General features: G+C 36.7%; 1 protein-coding gene across 18 annotated transcripts in view; it reads left to right on the forward strand.

The window, feature by feature from the left end:
• SYNE1 (spectrin repeat containing nuclear envelope protein 1) overlaps positions 1 to 21,697 on the forward strand; it is a 301,821-nt gene that overhangs the window by 54,372 nt on the left and 225,752 nt on the right. For 13 of the 18 annotated variants that reach the window (XM_058419838.1, XM_058419852.1, XM_058419846.1 and 10 more), the window contains exons 1-6: positions 4,295 to 4,409; positions 6,602 to 6,663; positions 16,144 to 16,239; positions 18,067 to 18,150; positions 21,114 to 21,134; positions 21,425 to 21,517. In XM_058419838.1, coding sequence (XP_058275821.1) covers positions 4,331 to 4,409; positions 6,602 to 6,663; positions 16,144 to 16,239; positions 18,067 to 18,150; positions 21,114 to 21,134; positions 21,425 to 21,517 — 435 coding nt within the window. In that variant the 5' untranslated portion in view covers positions 4,295 to 4,330. Of the gene's footprint in view, positions 1 to 4,294; positions 4,410 to 6,601; positions 6,664 to 16,143; positions 16,240 to 18,066; positions 18,151 to 21,113; positions 21,135 to 21,424; positions 21,518 to 21,697 lie in introns of those variants that run through there. The other 5 variants (XM_058419843.1, XM_058419860.1, XM_058419844.1 and 2 more) reach the window with 3 other exon arrangements.

The following is a 21,697-nucleotide window of genomic DNA, read 5'->3' on the forward strand; positions in this document are numbered from 1 at the left end:
TTTCTAGATTCCTATCTGATTTGTCACCCTCCAAACCATCCCTTTAAGTATATTAAGTACTTAAGGAAAATAAGTAATTATAAGAAGAAAAATCACAAGTTGCATGTGATCAGTTATATCAGGCTGTTTTCACCTTACCTATTGGTGCAGGAAAAGATATGTGTGTGTTGAACACTTAATTTCACTGTCCCCTGTGCCAAATGGGTGAATGAACAGACACCTGCAGAGCACCAAATCGTGAATCTTTCAGACGGAGCTGAAATCATTACACATTATTAACTCAAAAGTTGGGTATCCTGATTTTAGCTAATATCTTCTTCAGGATGCTGCTTTTTAAAAATGAATTAAGTGTGCCTATAATGGTTTTCTAAATGGTGGCGTTTTAATTTCTGGCTGTATTCATTCAAGTACTCTGAAAGCGAGTCATATATGAGTAATATGTTTACATCACATGGATATTAATACAGCAGTGAGATGAAAATAGTAGTGCAGCAGCACAGGCAAATACACAGTAAACATGAAATGCAAATGCATTCATTGATTAGTTATGAATACATTCTGCTTCTACACGTGCAGAAGAAAAAAATGCAGCCCATCCAGGCAAAATACAGTGCATAGAATTTAATTTCAGTTTGTTTTATTTTTAGTCACTCAAAACACAAAATAGGAGCAAGTCTGCTGCGAGGACTGGAAATGGGAAAGGTGCACACAGTCAAAAAGATATTTTGGACATATCTTCCAATCCACTGCAGAAACCATGTTGTTCTCATTCATTTCTCCAAACACCAAGGGAAGCTTTTCTAATCAAAGCGAGGAGCAGTTAGGGGCAGTGTAGTAATGCCCAGACCATGTCCTAACTTCTAAGAATCAAGATTAAATCACTGCACTGTACTCTATTCATGCTCTGTTACTTCCTGTGAAAACCAGAGCACAAGAAAGTGGGGGATAATGTGAGTCTGGATGGCTCAGGAACATCTGATGTGCTCTTGAGACTATGGCTACAGCGTGGCCTTCCCTTGGATTTAAGGACTGGAAGTCTCTCAAGTCCCACAGTATAAACATATGCTGTGACAGTCTAAGTGCTGCTGTGAGGTGCAGCCAACAGCCTGAGTTAAAGCACACACTCTCTGGAGCTGGCTAAAATTTTTGTTTCCCAGATTTCAAAAATTTAGTCTGCTTGTACAGTCCACAACTTGTGCTTCCAGAGAACCTGTTTGCTGATTGTGCTTGCAGTAAATTGACTGAGAACAGAAGAAGACACTTTGATTTTCTCAGTTTCTACTTTATTCTAGTCCAACCTTTTTTAAAAATGTGACCTTCTTTGGATGATAAATGGAATCATTCTTTGTATCTTTCTAAATAGTGGCTAGATAGACTCTCTCTCTCTCTCAGAAGTGCAGGAAATTAATAAGAATCCCTTAAATTTAAAATACTTATTTTGTAAATACATGTCAGACGGTAAGAGCAGAAAGTCCTCAGCTGTGTGCCAGTTGCTGTGCAGCAGCATGTGACACAGCAGGCAGTGCTGCTGCAGATGTGAGACTGCTTCTCCATACTTCAATTTCCTGTAATTACTCCACCAGTATGTGTACGGGTTTTCTCTATTTCCACTCTTCCAAATGTCATAAAACCTTTGGCTCACAAAGGACTTTACTGAGGTTACCTCTACATTGTGCAAACCCCAGAGAGCTGATCCCCATCATTTTCTCTAGCAGGGGTTTGTCCAAGGATGACTGGTTCCCTTCTATCCTTGTGCATGGATTTTCTTTCTGAAGAAACTGATGGGGAGCACACTGGTGCTCAGTGGTGGAGCAGGATATGAGTGATATGTAGGCCTAGATCCCAAATCTTGGAAATTTAGATAAATGGTTTGTTACTGTGACCGTCTCACTATCTCTGGTAAAGCACAGTAGAAGCATGTATCTGAAAGCTGCACTTTGACAAATGCTGTCTTTCACCTTAAAATATAAAAAATTGATAAATGCATGAGGAATTTAAAAATATATTCCCGTTATTTGTATCCAAACCACTCTTGTTGTCAACAGAATAGCAATGGCTGCTGGAAACAATTTTTCCCTCTTTGGTTTCATCCTTTCTTTTATATTAAAGTCTATAGAGTTACTATTAAACCTAGAAACTTAGAAAAAATGTATACTTTAGAGCTACCAGCAAATTTAATTTGTTTGTTGGGGTTTTGTTAAAAACCAAAACGTTCCTGGCATTGTTCCATAAAAAACATCAACTGGTGGTTTAAAGGACAAGAAATGAATTTGCATTGCCCCTGTGCAGTACCTTTAGTTGGGGTAACCCACCTATCATGGAAGTGTTGATTAAATGATGTAGCTTAAAATATTGCCCCTTTTCATAAGCAGTGTCCCTACATTATAGCTTTCACTCTGCAAGCTTTTCTACAGCTGCTTTAAGTTAAAACTGTCCTTAATGAGGATAGGAATTGTTATATAGCATAACTTAATGAAAGCTTTAGAAAATGTATGTCATACTGCTCATCAAACAAAATTTTCCACTGAGGTGCTGTCCACTACTTTCTGTGCTGTGTTTTCACACGGCATGGAAGCATTGCAGCTGTCTTGGGATACTTTCTGTACTTCCAGGTTGATTTAACAGTATGACATAAACCTGGAGAACAAAATGAGACAAAAAGCTCTTTTTTGTGCAGAACTATCAAAACCAAAGAGAACAACAAAAAAAGGATACTGAAAATGAGGAGCTGTGATGAGCTTGATTTACTAAAGCAAGAAATAAAACAAATCTTCACATTTTTTGTCTGTGAGAGTCAATCAAGACTCAAGATGCTTTTATTAGACTTGTGTCAACTTGACTCGGTTACGACTCTCTGCATGAGCTTCCTTCTTGTGTTACCTTGAAGCAGAACCAAGTTTTTGCCACCCTGCACTGTCCCATCCCCAAGCACCAGGTGCTTGATGTGCCATCTGCTGCTGCACAGTACACACCTGTCAGCATGATAGCAAACATTAGAAAAAGTATGCACATTGACCATTCCCTCAGCATCTTCATAGCTGTCTGAGGGTGCATAGTTGGTTGTCTTCATTGATCCAAATAATTTGTTCTAAATGTTTTAAAGTAAATCTATCCAATTATGTTTGTCTCTTTTTTCCAAATCAAAAAATTCTTGTAGAAAAGCAGTCTGTTGGTAATCCTTTAGAGAAAGGGTTTGTAAAAATGTAAAGATATTTCCAGCCAATTAAAAGAAGATATTTGATTAAGGGTATATTTCTTGCAACATTTTTATCAGATGCAGTATCATGTTGTCCTTGTGTTTTACAGAAACAGAAATTTTGACCTCTATAATGATGCATTTACAATATTGTCATAATAAAAGTGAGCCTTTTTATTCTCATTTCAATAGTTTGTATTACTCTGTTGGCCCCTGTAGGGGAATAACATATGAATCTCCACAAAGGATTTTTTAATATCTGCCTTAATTTTACCAGAGAAAAAAATACCTGTTCAAGTGCTCTGGTGCTCTGATTTAATGAAGTTGAAAGTGCTGCATATTATCAGAATTTTGAATATGTTTCAGGCTGATCTAGGCACACTCCAAAAATTCTCAGCATCCTTACATATGTTTCATGCCCCTATGTTCATGTACAACAGATCGAATACATTATTCAAAGCTAATTGTCCTACATATCTGTTCAGATTCATTGCTTGCTATTTCTTCCGCTTTCAGTTGCAAAGCTGAAGGACATCCCTGTCTCACAGGAGTATGCAGTGAACCCAAGTGGTTGTTTTCAAAAGCTGTTTTCCTTTTTATGTGAGACAACCTAGAGCAAAGGGTCTGTGCCATTCAACCGTTTACTGAGCACTATGTTGTTAAAAAAGCACTGGTGAGAAAGCTGCATCAATTTTTGCACACATCTTTTTGCTTTAGGATATCAGCAGTGTAGTTGGGTTGTCACGCTCCCTGGATGAATTATTCAAGCTCTTGACATCAGAGATTTCTGCTAGCGGATTGGCTGATGCTGGTATAATAAAATCTTTCCACAGAAAAACAGTGGGGAAGGATGATGGCAGTGAGACCAGCAGATCTGCTGCTTCCAACACAGCTGGCTTTGTCTGGCTGTTGCATTTCTGCAAGAACATATAAGGATGTTTTTAAGGTTTTTCTTCATGTGAATTCCCTGATAAGAGATGGTGGAGGGATTTTTATAAGAGGTCTGCTTTTCCAGTGAGGGAAAGAAATCAGATCATTGTTGAAAAATTGCTTCTGGCTGTATTCTAAAGAAACGCTGCAGATGAGAGAGCGGTAGAAGCCGCAGCAGCACCCACAGCAGCAGCAGCAGGGCCTATGGCTCACTATAAAGGTGCTGGTGGCAGAAATCTCCTCTCATTGAATGTGCTTCCTGAATTCTTCCAGTGCCAGCGGGGTAAGTGGTGCGAATACGGAGCTGACAGTCCTTGCGAGTGGGGAGAGCGTAAGGAGCTGCGTGACACACAGGTTTTGTGGGTGTAGATAAACAGTACTTATGCGGAGAATTTAATCAATGAAAATAACACAGTTGCTTCCAGGTAAATTTGTAAAAAGCATATTTACAATGGACTTTAAAAAATTAATGCACTGCTTGTGTTATGTTCAGACATAGATTTTACGGCGGCAAAATCTGTTCCTTTTAAGCCTACACAAAAAAAAATGCTAGAACCAAGGAAACTTTATTGTTAGTAGTTACGGTAGGCTCATAAAGAATATATTGCTCACATAAATTCCCTTGAAACAGGGTATTTAGAAGGGCTGTTTCCACTGTTTGTTGGTGTGACTGAAGCTCTGTGTGTCTTCTGCTCATAAAGTGTCTCTTTAGAAGCTGGAAGCTGGTTCTCTGTTTTCCAGTTTTTGTCAGAAGGCTGTTTCTTGAATCACCAAGATGCACTGGAACTACAAATTATGGAATCATTTTCACTCATGGTTAGGAACCATGCAGTGATAAGTCTGTTTTTCAGAATGTAAAAACAATTGTCACATACAAAGTCAAGACACCTCCCTGCCAAAAATAGTCAGTGTGGAATGAAGCATGATGCAGTATCTTAGTGATATTTTTTCATAACTTGCCCATGACTGCAACAAGTAGACTCTGAGAATGTAATAAATTTTAAATACTTATGTAATCCTGCCTGCCCAATGACATCAAAGGAAACTAAAGAATGCAAAATTATTTTCTTAGGCATTAAGTGTGATAATCTAGCAATGGATGTTAGTGTGTGTAGGTATTTTTTATCTCCCCTGTTATTTCTTACATGTGAGATGATATTTATATATAAAGAACATATTCCTGAGTTATAATGCACAGACATTTTTGGGAGCTTGTATATGTCCACTGACCAACTGAAGATAACATTTTGACCTATGAATTTTTTGTGGTGATTTCTGTCTTCATGTACCCTAAATGTGAAGCAGCATTGCATGAGTGTAAATTAGGGAGTTTATTGGTAGGGATGCAACAAGCTTAGTAGTTATCTATTCCAGAACTTTAATGGGTATTAAGGAATATTCCATTTTAATCTTACAGATGTGGAAGAGGAAAAATGCTGTTCAGGGCTGCACAAGTCACTAACAAATGCAGGAGCTAAAATTAGATATTCCATCTGTAGATTTTGGGGTATGCACATATTCTTATGAAAAGTAAATATCATCAAACAGTAATTGTATTTATTTAGATTTTCTGTTGGTAAATGAAGGTGTTCATTCAGAAATGATTATGGTAATAACATGATTTATTTTTCCATGAAATAGATATTTTCTCCTATTTTTGAAAGAAAAATCTGTCATAAATACTTGAATACCTCTGCTCTGAAATTATTCCATGTGTCAAAACTGATTACCCACAAGGAAGGGGCAGGACTTTGTGGATTGGTTATAATGCTGTGATGCTCTTTCCTCCACTGCTGTGACCCTTGCTGCTGAAGCTGGAGGAGCTGATTCAGGAGCTATTTTTATCTGTGTATCTGGCAGCTGTCCCACAGGGACAACCAGAGAAGTGCTTCGAGACAAGACTAAGGGACGCAGTAAGAAGTGATGTAGAAATACCTGAACTACTGAATGGGTCCTTCCTGGCAGGATCTCCCAGGGGACCAATAAGTTTGATAATGCAATTTCAAATCTTTAATTCAACATTCTAAATATTTTCAAATACATATGCTAAGAATTATTTTTTTCTAAGTCCCTAGCTGACTTTTTACGTGAAAGCAGCTTGGCTGTGGGAGATGTGGATTCTAGTCAAAAAGTAAAGTTCTAGGTGCTCAGACCTTGGGTAAGTATAGTATGGATTTAGATCTCAAATTTATCTTGATGTTTACATTTTAAATGGTGTCCTTCTGTCATTAGCTTGTTAAGGCTTGATCTTTGCTGTGAAACTCTTCAAATAGTCAGGTATCAGAGTATTATTGTAGTGATATGAAGTAATTGTTACGAGCAATTAGAGGTAAAATTGATTGTATCAATAAAATACAGAGTTATTTCTGGCAAGTGCAGAATGCATTTTTTGTCAGTAGGAAATTTTACTTTTCACCATGTAAATCTGAAAGTACCCAGTGGTGTCTAATCAAACTGATTTCCTTTTTTTCTCAGATGAGCAAGAGTCAGTGCAGAAACGGACTTTCACAAAGTGGATCAATACTCATCTGGCTAAGGTAATACATAGCTTTGAAACTTCTTTTCCTTTTTTTTTTTTTTTTTTTTTTTTTAATCAAGCTTTTCAATCTATGCCTATACAGCCCAGGAGTATAGAATACATCAGATTTCTCTGAGCAGTATTTCCTAGAGTTCGAAAAGGTTCCTCCTCATCTGCACACCATTGAGGATGAATTTCAGCATGCAGAAGTGTGAGTGGTGGCCAGAGGCAACCATCCAGCTTCTTTGGCCAGAACTGAGAGGTAGCACAGTACCTGCTATTTCAGCCAGAGGAAACATCTGAAGCTGTTTTCTATGAAATGGAAATATTAGACTTATTGCACACAATATAGTCAAATAAACTTAAATCATGTCTTGTGAAGTTTGATCTGGTTACAGACTTAAGTAGTGTTTCACGGATCCAGTGCTGAATTAATTATCTGATGCATTCTGGGATTTATCCCACTGGGATTTATCCCAACTATTGTTGCTTCTTCTAAACACTTAAAACTCCTGGTTTTGCCTTTAGAAGACTAAAGACTGCAATTTACACACAGTTTAAAAGTATTAAGCTACAATTGGTACCAACCTTATCTGAAAACATAAGTAGTGAGATTCAGTTTGGCATTCCTGGAGTTTTCACACAACACAGCTCTAACCATAGTTATCAATTAGACCAATAAATTAAAATTTTAAACTCCCAAGAGCAGCTTTTTGAAATGTGTATTTTTAAGCCTGAAGATTAGTGATCATTAAAATTGAGTAAAGAATAGCCGTAACGACATTGTTTTAACTTTTCTGTAAGGAACTGGCAAATAATAACCTCAAAAGTGAGCCGAGCAAAGCAGGAAGCCCATATAAAGCTGTATTGTGTGGTTTGATCTAACGAGACAGTATGGTAGAGCAGCAACACTTACTTACATTGCTGAGGAATGTAATGGAAGAACTTACTGTGAAATTAACTACACTAGCATTGTAAAATTCAACTGCAAGAGCAAAGTTATCTTCAGGACTCCTTGACAGTGGATTCTCACTGGAAATGAGGTCTATCCCTATATTTTCTTTAAAATAACTTGGAAAAGTCCCCTCGTAGGAGAGAACTTAAGCACTCTGTGTTCTGTTTGCTTCAACTGAAATTGAAAGGCATTCAGGGTTTGCTAAAGCATCAGCTAAGGGGGCTGTGAACGAGTGTCAGAGGAGAAAAATAGCTCTCATGTTCATCTATTCCTTAATTGTGTTTTGTCATTAATAATAACCTGATAATTATGGAGAAGTAGAACTATTAGGTAGGTTATCTATATCATATTGTTAGGTATTATGAGTGTGTACGTGCATGTCAGGAGGATTTCCTAGTCTACAGACTAATCCTTTGGAAGAGACAAAGTCATGGGGGCAGCTCCATTAAGAGATCTTGTCCTGGATTGGGATTTGTGAATGTTTCCTGATGTGCTAGACCCTTTGGGCCATGAGGGCTCAGATGAACCTTTCTGCATAATCTAGGTGTGCAGTTCCTTAATGGGTCTGATACTGTAAAAACTGATCCAACATGTTCAAACCAGGCAGTTACACAGCCACAGCCCTGACTTTCAGCTACCTGAGTTACCTTTTACTTACTTGTAGTGACTGATTTGTGTTAATTCACACTTCAGTAGGAAAGCTGTGTCTGTGCTACTTTTATTGATGGCTGTCAGCGCTTTTGCCTCGCTGCCTAAATCACATCATCCATCTCTGTTTCCCATTTCCGCTGTTATGCTGCCAAAGGAGAAACACTGTTCATAGAAATTAGACTCAATAGTAAGTGAGCCATGCCATTCATATTCTTAAGTGTTTAAAGCTTAAGCTTTTAAAACTTTGCTAAGTTTTGGAAATATGTAAGTGGAAATATGTTTTCGGAGTTAATCACAGCTGTAGGAAATACAGGTGGGTTTCTGAAATTCTCAGGACTCCCCTTGCACTCGTGTTCTGACTTTTAACTCAAAATTTCAATATTTAGGCTATTTGAGTTTTGTTGTTGTGGTTTTGATTGTTGTTGTGGTTTTGATTGTTTCAAAAGAAACTGGAGATCTGTAAGATCTCCACTGTCTGGAAACCCGTGAAATGTGATATGCAAAAATCCTGGAAGGAGACCCACTTTTAGGGGAGTCACTTTTAGCATTGTCTGCATTCTGCTCTCATCTTTGAGCCAATGAGAAGTGGAGCATCTACTAGTCTGGTACCTAGCAAGGAACACTGTGAAGTGCTGGCCCCAAACTTAGAGCAGAGAAACAGCAATACGTGCCGCACCACTGCAGGGTAAAGGATCTGGGAGTGAAGGAGTGAAGCTGAGCCAGGGGGAAAAGGGGTAAACAGGGGAAGGTGATTTGAATTTTGCCTTTGTGTCTCACCATCAATCCAGAAACATTGTGCCAAATTTGACTCAGTATATGCATTCAAAATTAACAGTAACTTCATGCCAAATTGTTTCTCTGTCTGTTGGCTACTCTTGGAAAACTCTGTGTTTCTTTCCTTTCATTGCATTTTTGATAATCTCATAAAATTATTAATAGACAAAGTAATAGGAGGAAATAAGAGAAAACTGAAAACTATAATTAGGGTATCTGTAACTCTTAACACCACGGCTATCTAAAGAAATGTTTCATCATGAATGAGTCTGAGGGGTTTTGAAAATAAGTACTGCATGAAACCTCAAAAGCGGGAGAAATTAATGGTTTATATGCAATGATTGATGGGATTTTATAGCAATTTGAAAGATGGGTTTAGGGGTAGCAAAGGAAAGGAAACTACTCAGGTAGAGTTTTCATACTGTATTGGTTGAGTAGAGCAAAGGAGGATCTAAAAAGGAGCCATTTCTCACATTGTGAGGAGTAGTGTTTTGAAATAAATGGAAATACAGAAGACATTTGATTATTTTAGGTAGAACCAAGACCAATTCATAGCTTGGGAACATAAAGCAGGGTGTGATTGTTTGTCAGGGTATGCTAGGAATAAAGATTCTTGCTAATCTGTAAGAACTTACTGTATGTTTTTAATCTAAAAAGGCATGCTCTAATTGAAAAAGAAGCTATTAAAATAACTAAGGATATCACGTGCATTGAACCAATTATTTTTGGCTATTTAATGTTAGGAATGGGTTTGAAAATATAGGTACAAATAAATACAAATGAGAAAAACAGATAAATGAAACAAGACTGTTGCTGACTTTTCTTCACCAAAAGGGTTGTCAGACACTGGAACTGGCTGCCTATGGAAGTGGTTGAGTCATCATCCCTGGAGGTATTTAAAAGAGGTACAGGTGTGGCACTTAGGGCCATGGCTTGGTGGTGGACTTGTCACTGTTAGGTTAATGATGGTTGGACTCGATTTTAAAGCAATTTTCCAACCTCAATGGTTTTATGTTTCTATGCATTGAATTTTATGAAAGGCAATAGGAGAAAGGTGTGAATTTTTTATTCTCTCTCACACTTATGATAGAATGCTACCTTTTTAAAATTAACCTTCAGCATTTCAAAGATGTTCTTTCACAAGCAGAGGACAACTAAAAGACTTGGCATCAGCTGGTTATGGGACGACTCAAAAGATGGAGGTAAAACATCCTTGGTGCAAGCTGTGCCCTCACCCAGAGGGGATGAACAGAGAGGAAAGACCTGCAGGTACACTAACTAGCAGGTAGTTTAATGCAGCTTCATTTTGGGCAAGCTGTTAGCACAAAGCTGCATCTGTCCCTCTGCTGTCTCCCTAACCCCGACTGTCTCTGTTCTGTGATTCTGAGCAGTAATCTGGTGAGACTAGTCACTGGAAAATCATGTTTTCTCTGCCAGCCACTTGCAGTAATTGGTCATAATCTATAAAATAAATGTAGTCTATTTTCTGGCCATCCTTTTAACATTTTGTGCATCTGTGCATCTGTTTGCTAATGATAAATGAGATATGCTTGTCTAACAGGACAAGATGTTTTCTGATTCCATGGAATTTATTCATATTTTTATATGGTTGTAGAACTGTCCTTCCTCATCTCAGTCTCAGCTTCAAAGTATAGACATAATTTCAGTATGCTTCTAATAATATTTGAAGCATCTTTTCAAAATCTAAATTTAAAATACAGATCAAATTTAAACCAAATATTTCAAAAAGTAGACAGAACTTGCATTCAGAACAGCAGCTACGTAACTATTTTTTGTTCATTACCTATGCCAATTTTTGAGATAGGGGATTAGATGAATAAAGAAGATGAAAAATATATCACTTCCTTTAACAGTTGAGGCATGTGCTTTTTATTACCTTTTTCACCTTTCATAAAAGTTTGGGGGAATAGTAGTTTCAAAGTTTGAAACAGACTGTAAATTAGTTTAACCAAATCAAATAACATTTTTGTTCCCAGATGTATGGATAATTTTAGTATTTGTACTCAACAAAGTATTCCTGTAAATGATAGAGTGAAAAACAAATACGGAAAGAAATTACTATTAATTTTGTGTTTCCATTAAGAGGATGCACACATTAGAAAACAAAAGGTGGTTATCAACTAAAAAATGAAACTAAGAATGGATGAAGATTTTTAATTTTATTTATGCAATATTTATATAATGCTGAATTAAACCTGAGCATTAAACCTCATATTAAACTTTTGAAACTGCAAAATTATATCTTTCGTAGCAAAGAAAGGAAGAAAAATAAACAGGAATATCAAGACAAAGAGCTGTCCATGATGTTAGCTTTTCCTTAAAATATAAATGTAACTTCACAAACCTCATCAGTTTTCATCATTTGAGTCTGATCCTTTAGGTCTTTTTCAAGTGGGAAAACAGAAGCTCCCAGTGTCTTAGACACTGACACGGAAAAAAAATAAGCTACTGACCACCTTGACTGCATAATGAGGAAAATCTGACTGGTGGGTTTCTGCTTCAACAGTTTCTATATGTTTTCAGCTAGTATGGCATATAACCTCAAATGTTGAACTGTGAATACTAAATAAATTTGTGTGATGAGATTAATCATGCAAAACTTAGGACTGAGTCACTCAGGTTTCTTAATTAAACAAGTCAGTAACAGCAAGGAATACGAAAACATTCATATGGGTTTAGGAATTAAATTGTGCTAGAGGAGGGATCCAGCTATTACAGAGTAATGGAAATTGTCCTTGCTGTTCTCACGTATGTTTCCCTGCAGAGACAAATTCAGTAGTTGTAGAGATTTGTGCCTGTTTGTGCATGTGCATAGATTTTCATACATTTTTTCAGCAATTTTTGAAAGATTATTTGAAAATTAATATAGCAAAAATAATTTTCAGTGTCTGCATTGGCTTTCATTGTGATGCAGATGCTCTTATTTGTATAGTATGATTTATTCATTAGAGAAGTTAAGTACAGGGTGTGAGGAAAAGATTCCCATAGAAAAGATACAAATGAGAAATTAAAAGCAAGAAAAAGTCTTAGAATAAAAGAGTAAAGCTTAGCAAATATAAGTTTGTTCCATATTTGAAGTTTGGATTTTACAGAACTTACTTTACTATATGTACAAGGAGGAATTTCTAGAGATTGCAGGTCTACTAAAAATTCTTTTTTTGAGGCTTATCAGTTAAATATTTTTTATATGTACCAGTGTTCTGTTCTTTAGGTCATTGAGGGTATTTCCTGGAGACTACAGCAAATTAGACAAGTTTTAAGAGCAACAAGTTTATTCAAAGCATTTCTTCCACAGTTCCCACCTATGATCAGTTCTAAATACAATTACTTAAATAAATATTTACTGTGACCAAAATCTAGTTTATTAACCTTTAAGATTTGTTCTCATTTAATTTGTGTTCCTCCTGCAGATCACATGAATTTCCCTGTTCTGAGTATGACTCCTTCCTTGGAACACGACTGTTCCTAAGTATCATTATCACTATAAACTACACTACTGTGAGTGGATAAACTGCAAAAAAAGGAGTCTTTAATAGAATTCATGCAGTGCAGTATGTAGCAGATCATTAGTCTTAATTTGCTGTTTTTCTTTTTTGAACAAGCTTGCAAAAAAACTTGGTCAAATACTGAGGCACCTGAAATCAGAGTGTGGACCACCAGACAGGTTGTAGATTTACTGTCTCATTATTCATTGAAGTATATTCAGAGTTCAAGAAATTTTGTTCAGAAAGTTTATAATGGAAGGCTTTTCTTCAGTATTGCAGGATAATTCTTTGCGAAGGCTTTCCAACATTCAAAATAGACTGTATTAAGATCATTGCAGGTGATTGCATTGCGAGGGCTATACAGCTACGTGCAAAACGCTGCAATCTAAAGTACATTCAATGTTTTAAAATTGCAAAAATTTAAGTTCATTTTCTTTCCTTGCTTTTACTGATTTACAATTAGTATATTGGCAGTGCATTAAGGAACTAAGTGAAAAGTTGTTAAGTCTGAATCATTGAAGTTTTCAGTATATTGTAAGTCAATATAGCTTAAAAAACCCCCAAACCTTTCTTCTCTGGCATAATAAGCAATCAGTGTTCACCTTCATCTTTCACTTAATTTGACATTATATATGCAGCTAAGGAGTAGGTGTTTACCCATTCCAACAGAAGATGTGTTAATATCAGTGTAGGATCTGCTAGAAAACGCTCAAGTGGCTTAAGCAATCCTGTGCAATGGTCCATTATATAATAAATAAGCACATGTGAACTTCTCAGTATCAGCTAGCGTGTTTATCAGCAGGGGGAGTAAGATTGATATCTATGCTTGTGTAAAAGAGGAGTCTATTTTTCTATATAAGCCACTAGAAATATAACTCATTCCATATTTCTGATAGAGACTGAAATAATCATCATTATCACCATAATCTAAAAGCTGTGCTTATGTGCCCAAAGTAGTTTAAAAAAATAATAAAAGGTGATTTAAGAAACATGGTGAGAGTATAACTTCCTTGTAAATAGGTGTTAACATCTTCAAGGTAGTGTAAAACATTATAGTGTATAGTATATTACTGAGAACCTTTCTGGCAGTCTGTATAATTAACTAAATTTCTATATTAAAGGGTCTTATATGGGAGATCTTGTGACACAGGTATTGCATCTGCCTTCTGTTTCAGTTTTAATGGGGTAAGATCCATGGTGTGTGCTGCTAAACACTGGTAGTGTTTGTAATTAAGCCACCTTCCAGCAATCAAAAGTACATTTCAGCTTGCTGAGTTAAGGACGATTGTGATTCTCACACTTCAGACAGCACCTCTTACCAGCTTTGGTGCTTGATGGTTTCTTTTCTGCTTTTCATCTTATTCAGTGCTTTCTCTACAGCTGTTTTTCCCTAAACCAATGTTTGATTCAAGTAGGAAAGTGTTGTAGGTGTTCATTTGCTTGGGATGCTTTCACTGCCTTATCATAGTACCAAGCCTCAGTTGGGGTGTGAATCTAGTTTTTGTAGCTTCTGTCGATACCACTGAAGCGTGGTTCAGAGCAAGACTTTGGCTTTGATGATCAGGGGCTTTAACCGCAGAGTGAAGGTATAAACTGGGGAAACCAGAAGTGCTTCCTGGAGTTGCTTTGCAGATGAGCTCCAGATGACTTTTGGCTTCATGTTGGGTTGCGACAAATTCTGATCTCCACCTCGGTTTGTGAGTAAGGATACTAAAGCACACAACTTAGAAGGGAGCTGTTACGCTCAAAAAGGTTGTCGGGCAAGCACATTATGGGCAACAGAATCACAAGGTACTGTAAATCTCACCCTTCAAACTAAATGTATCCTAAATTGCCCACTGTAAGAAACCCATCTCTCTTCATTGCTGTAGAGTCAATTTCAAGAGACAAACCTCACTACTGGGGCATTTGGGTAGGGGCATTTTCAGGCCTCCACCTCTATTGGATTAGGATGGCAGCTGCTCATCTATAACATGCTCTTGTCTTTATGGCTGAATTATTTTAGCACATAATTTTTCAGTGTTTTGTCGTGTGGTAATACTGATAAAACCAAAGCTGCTCCAAGCTTCAAACGGGAGAGATGATAACATAGAAGGTGAGGAAAATTAATTGCATTTGTGTCAACTGCCTGTGATGCAAGATTGGGACAAATTAATCAGTGATCTGCTTGCTCCATTGATTTCTTTGGTGTTATATTAAGGAAGAGCATGATCCAAGGAAGAACATTATCTATTGCATTGCTAGGAAATTAAAAAAAACTATGACTAAATATACCCTCATAATGAGTTGTAGTGCTGCGTTGTTTCATATACATGAGAAAATAGGCTCTTCTATTAGTGTGACTATTGGAGCATGTCAAATCACAGATGAAGTCTGCTTCCAGCAGAGGAGTTATTTTTTCACTTTATGCCAAAATTATATTTCATTGAAGTACTACTTTATCCAAGCTGAACAGGTGGGTTTTTTTTTTTATTTTATTTGGGGAGACAGAATCCTTTTTTTTTCCTCCTGATTTGTTACTGCATTTTTACCTTTTCAAGAGCAGTGTTTCATTTGTTGGATTCATCTATGCAAATCTCTATTTCTACACAAAAAGAGTAGAAAATTTGTTGTACAAGCACTTCTCTCAATAAGTACCCCAAAAGTAAATTATTAAACCTAAGTAGTTTCAAGAATTTTGTGGTTTCATTGTAATTTTAGTGAACGAGCAGGCATTAGTATTATTATAATTATTTTTATTATTATCATCATTATTATCATCATGATCATCATCATAAGGTGTATGAATTCTCACAAGCTGTTGGAAGCTGGAGGATGCCTATTCTATTTGTCAGGTGGACCAAGTTTAAACTTTTTGTTTCTGAGAGACATTTTGTGATTATTAAACTACTGACCACCTGAGAGCTGTAATTCTTCAAACTGAGGTACATTTAAGAATACAGAGTTTTATTATGTGGCCTTGATATTTAAAATTTCTGAAAGATCATCTGTTTACATATTTTTGAGTGTTGTCATTGTTGTTCTTGTGAACGTAAAGACATTTGGTAAGCAATTTTTCTTAAGCAGGAGCTGAGGGAGTTCTGACAGCACCCAAAGCCTGCAAGGCTGAAGGAGAGGAGAGAAAATACAGCAAGTCAGTGTAACAACTGTCAGCTGTGAGAAAATGGCAGCATCACTCAACCTGCTACACTCTAGGGATCTTCCCTTCATACAGCTCCTCCTATTGCTTGGGCTGAGTGAAATTTCTGTGGAATACTTAACACAAGGGAAAGTAATCTGGATTGAAATGTGACTATAATAGTACATCCATAAGTTGTGCATATTTTGTAGAACCAGAGGTAGCTGTTGGTGTGTTTCTCTGCTTGTTGCAGAGGCCAGGAGGTTTTTCCTTTGTATCATCACCTGCAGAAATCCACAAAATGTTCCTGTGCCAGAAATGTTAAGTAAACAATGTGGTGGCAAAGCAGTGGTTAAAGGATATGTTGACGTTAAACATTATAAAACACAAAGAAGGGGACCAGCCACTCTCTTGGGGTCTCTGTTCAAGAGGAATGGAGTTAGGATGTAATATTGGTGAGCCTTTATAATATCTGAAGCCTTCTCCCTTTTCCAGCGCAATCCTCCCATGCTGGTGAATGACCTGTTTGAAGATATCAAAGATGGGGTAATGCTAATTGCCCTTTTGGAGGTTCTTTCAGGGCAGAAGCTGGTAAGAACTTTCTTCCTTTTAAGTATATAAGATAGTTGCCTAACTTCTGTGGGATACAATTTTCTAATAAGTTTCTATATTTCTATACTGTAAAAAAACTTGCTCCTTTATGGAAAAATAAGTTTTCCACCGAGTGGATTATCTGATTACAAAACATTATTATAGTTTATTACAGGCATGCTTGATTGTATGCATTTTTTATTAATTTTGGCATGTAGCTCATAAAATTTTGTTATTTGTATTAGTCTTTGCAGTTCCTCTGGGTTTTGCTGCTATGACAAAATCAAGGTCTAAATTGCAAGTTATTTCTGTGCATCTTGAAAGAAAAATGAGACTTCTCTTTTTAAATTTATGGTTTTATCTCAAAAAACCTCATACAAGCACCTCAGATTTCTTGGGGCCTTGTACTGATTTACCTTGCCCCTTGCTCTGCTGCTGTAAAGAACCTTAAATGATGCCAAATGGCTTTTTCACAGCCAAGTTATGTAGAGAGAGAACAGTGTGCACGCAGCAAATAGGCTGTCTCTTGGGAGGCAGGCTAGTTTTGTGAGTGGAGAAGAAAAATGAAAGGATTTTTAGGCCAAGGGCTCTGACTTTCCCCAAACCACTCACAGATCAGGTGGCAGCATCTGAAGGAGCAGTGCGGTCTGTTCAGCCGGCTCAGGGCTCAGGTGTCACAGGCTCCCACACGCACGCAGTTTGCTCTCCTTTTCGTATTTCACCTCTGTTTTGATTGCAGGTCAACACCAAAATTAGGCAGTAAATCAAACTGCTAAAGTGATTTTACTGTGAAATGGGATAAAGCTGTACTTCCCAGTGTGTTTCTGCTCCACTGGAATAGATCCCTTTCAGTTTCTGTTAGTCTGAGACAGAAAGCCTCCCTCTTGTGGCAAGCCAGAAGTAGTAGAACAGAAAAAGAATTTTAATGATGGCACCTGTTACAGCGAAATTCACTGGGTTGTATCCTGCCTATATTAATTAGGGAATGACTAGATGTATTCCAAAACTAAAATCGTGTCTGGTGAACTTAAAGGTTATGTATACCAGCATATGATATCCTGTAGTAACTGCAAGAGGGATTCAGAATTTATCGTAGGCCTTTGTTAAAGCCATTTGTAACATCCTGAACAGGAATTTAAATTACAGTAGTAGCACATTTGCATTACAATATAAGATTCCGTGGGGAATTTAATTCCACTGTTCAATTATTAGAAAACTAGCATATGTTCTTGATTAAACTTTAAAAATTCTGTCTTTTTTTAGCCTTTAGGTCCTAAGTTCAGCAAAATTCATTGTTCAATGGGATTTTAGCTGAGGTTTTAATTGCCGATAAAGTATTAGAGATGTGGGATGAAAATTCTTAGGTAAAATGTCTTCAATGAAGACTGATTTTTAAAAATAACAACCACTTTGACTTATACATTGCAGGGAAAAATATTTCACTGAGAGAATGTTATCTTCTCTCAAATGCATATATGTATATACACACATATATATGTGTGTGTGTGTTTGCATGCATGCAGAAATAATAGTAGTTATTTTACATTAGAGGAACAGTTCTCTGATTTAATGATGTTTATGGCCTGAAGCCAAGAGTTTGCATCCTGAGATTAAGACATATGTAACTTTTTTACAGTGGAATTATCATACTTGTGTGCCCTGTACCTGTCAGTCCTCCCGCTGACATATATGCAAAGTGACAATTCAACAGTTTCACTGTTCCAATGAGCATTTCTACATAGGCACTGACAATAAATCTGGAAGTGCAGTTTTTGAAACAAAGTGGCATAAATCTAATTGAAGTTTAATCTGTCCTTTCTCTTGAAGCCTTGTGAGCAGGGACGTCAGCTGAAGAGAATTCACTGGGTTGCCAACATTGGCACAGCGCTTAAGTTTCTAGAAGGTAGACGGGTAGGTATGGTAGCACTTAGCCCTGGTTTTACTTTTTTTTTCTTTGTCTCCATAAGGATGTGATTTGTGTCCACCCATCTGTTTTTATTCTCCAAAGTTTGAGCTATGTATGCAGTCTTCAGTTTCTACACAGTGCCTAAAAGCTGCTGTAAAGTAAAATTTTAAGGTCCAGCACTAATATATGGCAACGCATAGGGTAAAACTTGTGTCTCTTTTTTTTTTTTTTTTAAAATTAATAATGAATCACCTTGGAGCATTTCCTTTTTTTTTTTTTTTTTTTTTTTTTTTTTTTTTTTTTTTTTTTAATGCCCTTATTGGCTCTTCATGATCTCTACTTCCCCGGTGCTATTCTCAGCAAAGAATGATCTTTAGTTCAGGTGAGACACTCATTTATAATTTTAAAAAAATAGATTTCTGATTTTCACTAGCTTTTACATGCAAAAATCCACTCCCTGAAGTTACAGATACGAAAATTAAGGGCAATATGAACCCTTATTAGCTTGCCAGGACTTCAGACTAATTCATGGATTTATTTGGGTACAGTCAGTGCTGTGGCTGTTTTAGAAAAGAAAAAAAAAAATCAATGTTACAAAAAAAAGAAAAATTAAAAACTCATCTTGGTCTAGTTATGAATATCATATAAAAGCAATGTATTTCTACCCTTTTTCCTGACTTCACTCTGTACTGTAATGACTCAGATCTGGGTTTTTTCATTAGATTATAGGTATCTTGTCCCCTAATTTTTGCATTTCACTTCAATTTTTTGTCAATACAGATATTGCACCTGATGAATGTTTATCTCCACAATGCTGTTCACTGGGAGTTGTATTTTGGCAGTCTTTCCCTCTGTTTGACTCCCTGACATCTAGACCTAATTACAGTTATTTTATATGGGAAACAATCTTAGCAGATGCCTGTAAAAATTAATCTAAAAGAGAACTTTTTAAAATTGAAAATGTATAACCAAAGCAGAGACAAATGCATTTCTGCAGCGGAAGTCCACTTCAGCTCCTAGTCTACCTGTTTGAGGAAGTATAGTTTGTTAGTGCAAAGCATTAGAGAAAGCTGGGGTGAAGACAACACCCACACTTCCTCAGTTTCCATGTCACAGCATGGTATGTGACCCAGCTTGGATCCCAGAAATTCCATAGCAGTGCAGCTGGGAAACTGGCCCTGCCAAGGATCAAGAGAGATTGCCAGAGCACTGTGTTTTTCCTTCCAATATCTCAGTATTTTTGTCCAGACTTGTCTCAGTAGTTGTATTAATGTCCCAAATTTTCTTCTAAAGGGAGTTGGAAATATGCAGGCTGTCAGGTGTATCAGGGTGGTCAATAGCAGTGTTCCATAAGCTGAATCCAGCCTAAAGGATGCATCTATCCAGCCTGTCACCCTTCTTCTCCCAGAGGAGGTGGGGATACTGTTCAGATGGCAAGTGCCCCTTCATCAGCTGAATGCCAGCCCTGGGCGGTACTCAGAGGGCAACAAACATGGTCAGGAGTCCATGAATCCTTCCTCTCTGGGCTCTCCCATGAATAAACCTTATTACACATTTTACCAACTTCCTGCTTTCGCTGTCCAAAGAGGCTTCTGTTGATACTCCTGTTACACTACAAACTGCAGTTCGCAATTAACAGATACTACTCTGGACAAAATTGGTTTTATCCTGATTCTGAAAAGTTTATTTTTAGTTCTAGATCCATCTTGATAGTGTATAAGATAGAGGTAACTCAGTAACTAAACTACATAGGCTGTGCTTCTGTGAGCAGTAGCCTAATCAGAAGCTTTAGCTGAGTCCCTGTGAATCTTTTGCTTTGTAATAGATACTAAAAGAAAAGCTTTTCTTGGCATTGGTCCAGCTGAGAGAATGAGGTATATTTTTTTTAAGATAGGGAATACAAAATTTTCCCGTATTGACTGGTGGAGAAACTAGTAATATCAATTTTCCTAGAGTTTTGTCAATTTCTTGGTGGAGAGGAATGAAAATGTAAACTATGGAGACTTCTGCTCTGCCTCTTCCAAAGCAGCCTGTGCAGGTTTAATGTGGAAAAAACTTAAGAGGTCTGGACAACATTTTGTTTGCACTTGACATAATCTAGTGGATTTCCAGCTGCTGATTCAGAGAAATGCAGTCTTTTCTCTGCTTTGGAGAGACAAATGAGGTCACTTGAAGTCATTCTCCATCTTCTCTTTAGACTGTTCACCAAGATTTTTCCACAACCTTTGTCCCTGAACAAGCTTTTAGTAGATGGGCACTTTGGCAGTCATGCATATTTTTATCATTATTGCTGTCTGATTCTTAGTTTTGCTGAGGAAATGGGTACTAATGTTGTTGCTAACTTTCCAATACTAATTGTTTTATTTCATTTCCTTGAGCATTATCTACACGTTAGTTTCGTTGTCATATATTCCTTTCTTTATTTCCTTCTATCTTACAAACTTACTTTAGGGTGATATTTTATTCAGACTGTAGGTTACCAGTTGAGAGTTAATAGTCATGAAATCTGTTCCCATTTCTGTTGAAAAACTTAATTTGACCTTGGACAACTAATTTTTTCCCACTCTGTTTTTAAAAGAGCTATTGTTAGGCTTGTCTTGCAAAGGGGCCTTAATCAGTCGTTGTGATATCCTTTACAATAAAATGCTCTTTGCAGGAGAACCCTGGCATTTTTTTTATCCATTTCCTTTCTTTTATGGTTTTTCCACCTATTTCCTTTTTATATTTTTATTTTTGAACTCACTTTTCTCTTTTCATTACACACGGGTTAGAACTATATCAAGAAACTCCTGCATAATTTAAAATCTGCTGCATAGTATTTAATTTGCCCTCTTGATTAATTTGTATTGAAAGATATGCCAAAAATGTGTTTTCATTGCATTAAAAAATAGATTAATGCATTTGCCTAATAATTAATAATTTAAAATTTATTTTTGTTTCATCTTTTTCCTTTTGTTTTTCATGCTAGTCCGTATACAGAGGATCTCCGGTTTGTACAGTGTTTCTATCTAATTTTTATTTTTCTTTCTGCTTGAAATTATATTTTCTACAAGTAATACAATGGATTGGTCTTAAAAATTTTCCGTTACTTGCGAAACTTTTCTAAATGTGAAATTATACTTCTCTGAATATGAAATTGCACTATTCAGTATTTGGGTTTTTTAACTGAGAATCTTGTTTGATTGCAGAAATGTATTTGAAATATAGAGCCTATTTCAAATACATTTCATAATTGCTGTTCTTTGTGTGTGATACTAACATGTTTTCTTTTCTATATAGATTAAGCTTGTCAACATAAACTCAACTGATATTGCCGATGGCAGGCCTTCTATTGTGCTTGGCTTGGTGTGGACCATAATTTTATATTTTCAGGTACTACATTTTTTATACTTCAGAGTTGCTTGCTCGAACAATAGTTCAGATTATCACTTTACATTAACTGGTATAGTTCCGGTCTTTCACCGTAGCTAAGTCACTTTGTAATTTGCTGAGGATCTGATGCTGAATCAACAGCTGATGGTGGGGGTGCTTCGCACTGAGTAAAATTAGATA

This window comes from Hirundo rustica, chromosome 3, assembly GCF_015227805.2.
Source record: "Hirundo rustica isolate bHirRus1 chromosome 3, bHirRus1.pri.v3, whole genome shotgun sequence".
Taxonomy (NCBI): Eukaryota; Metazoa; Chordata; class Aves; order Passeriformes; family Hirundinidae; genus Hirundo; species Hirundo rustica.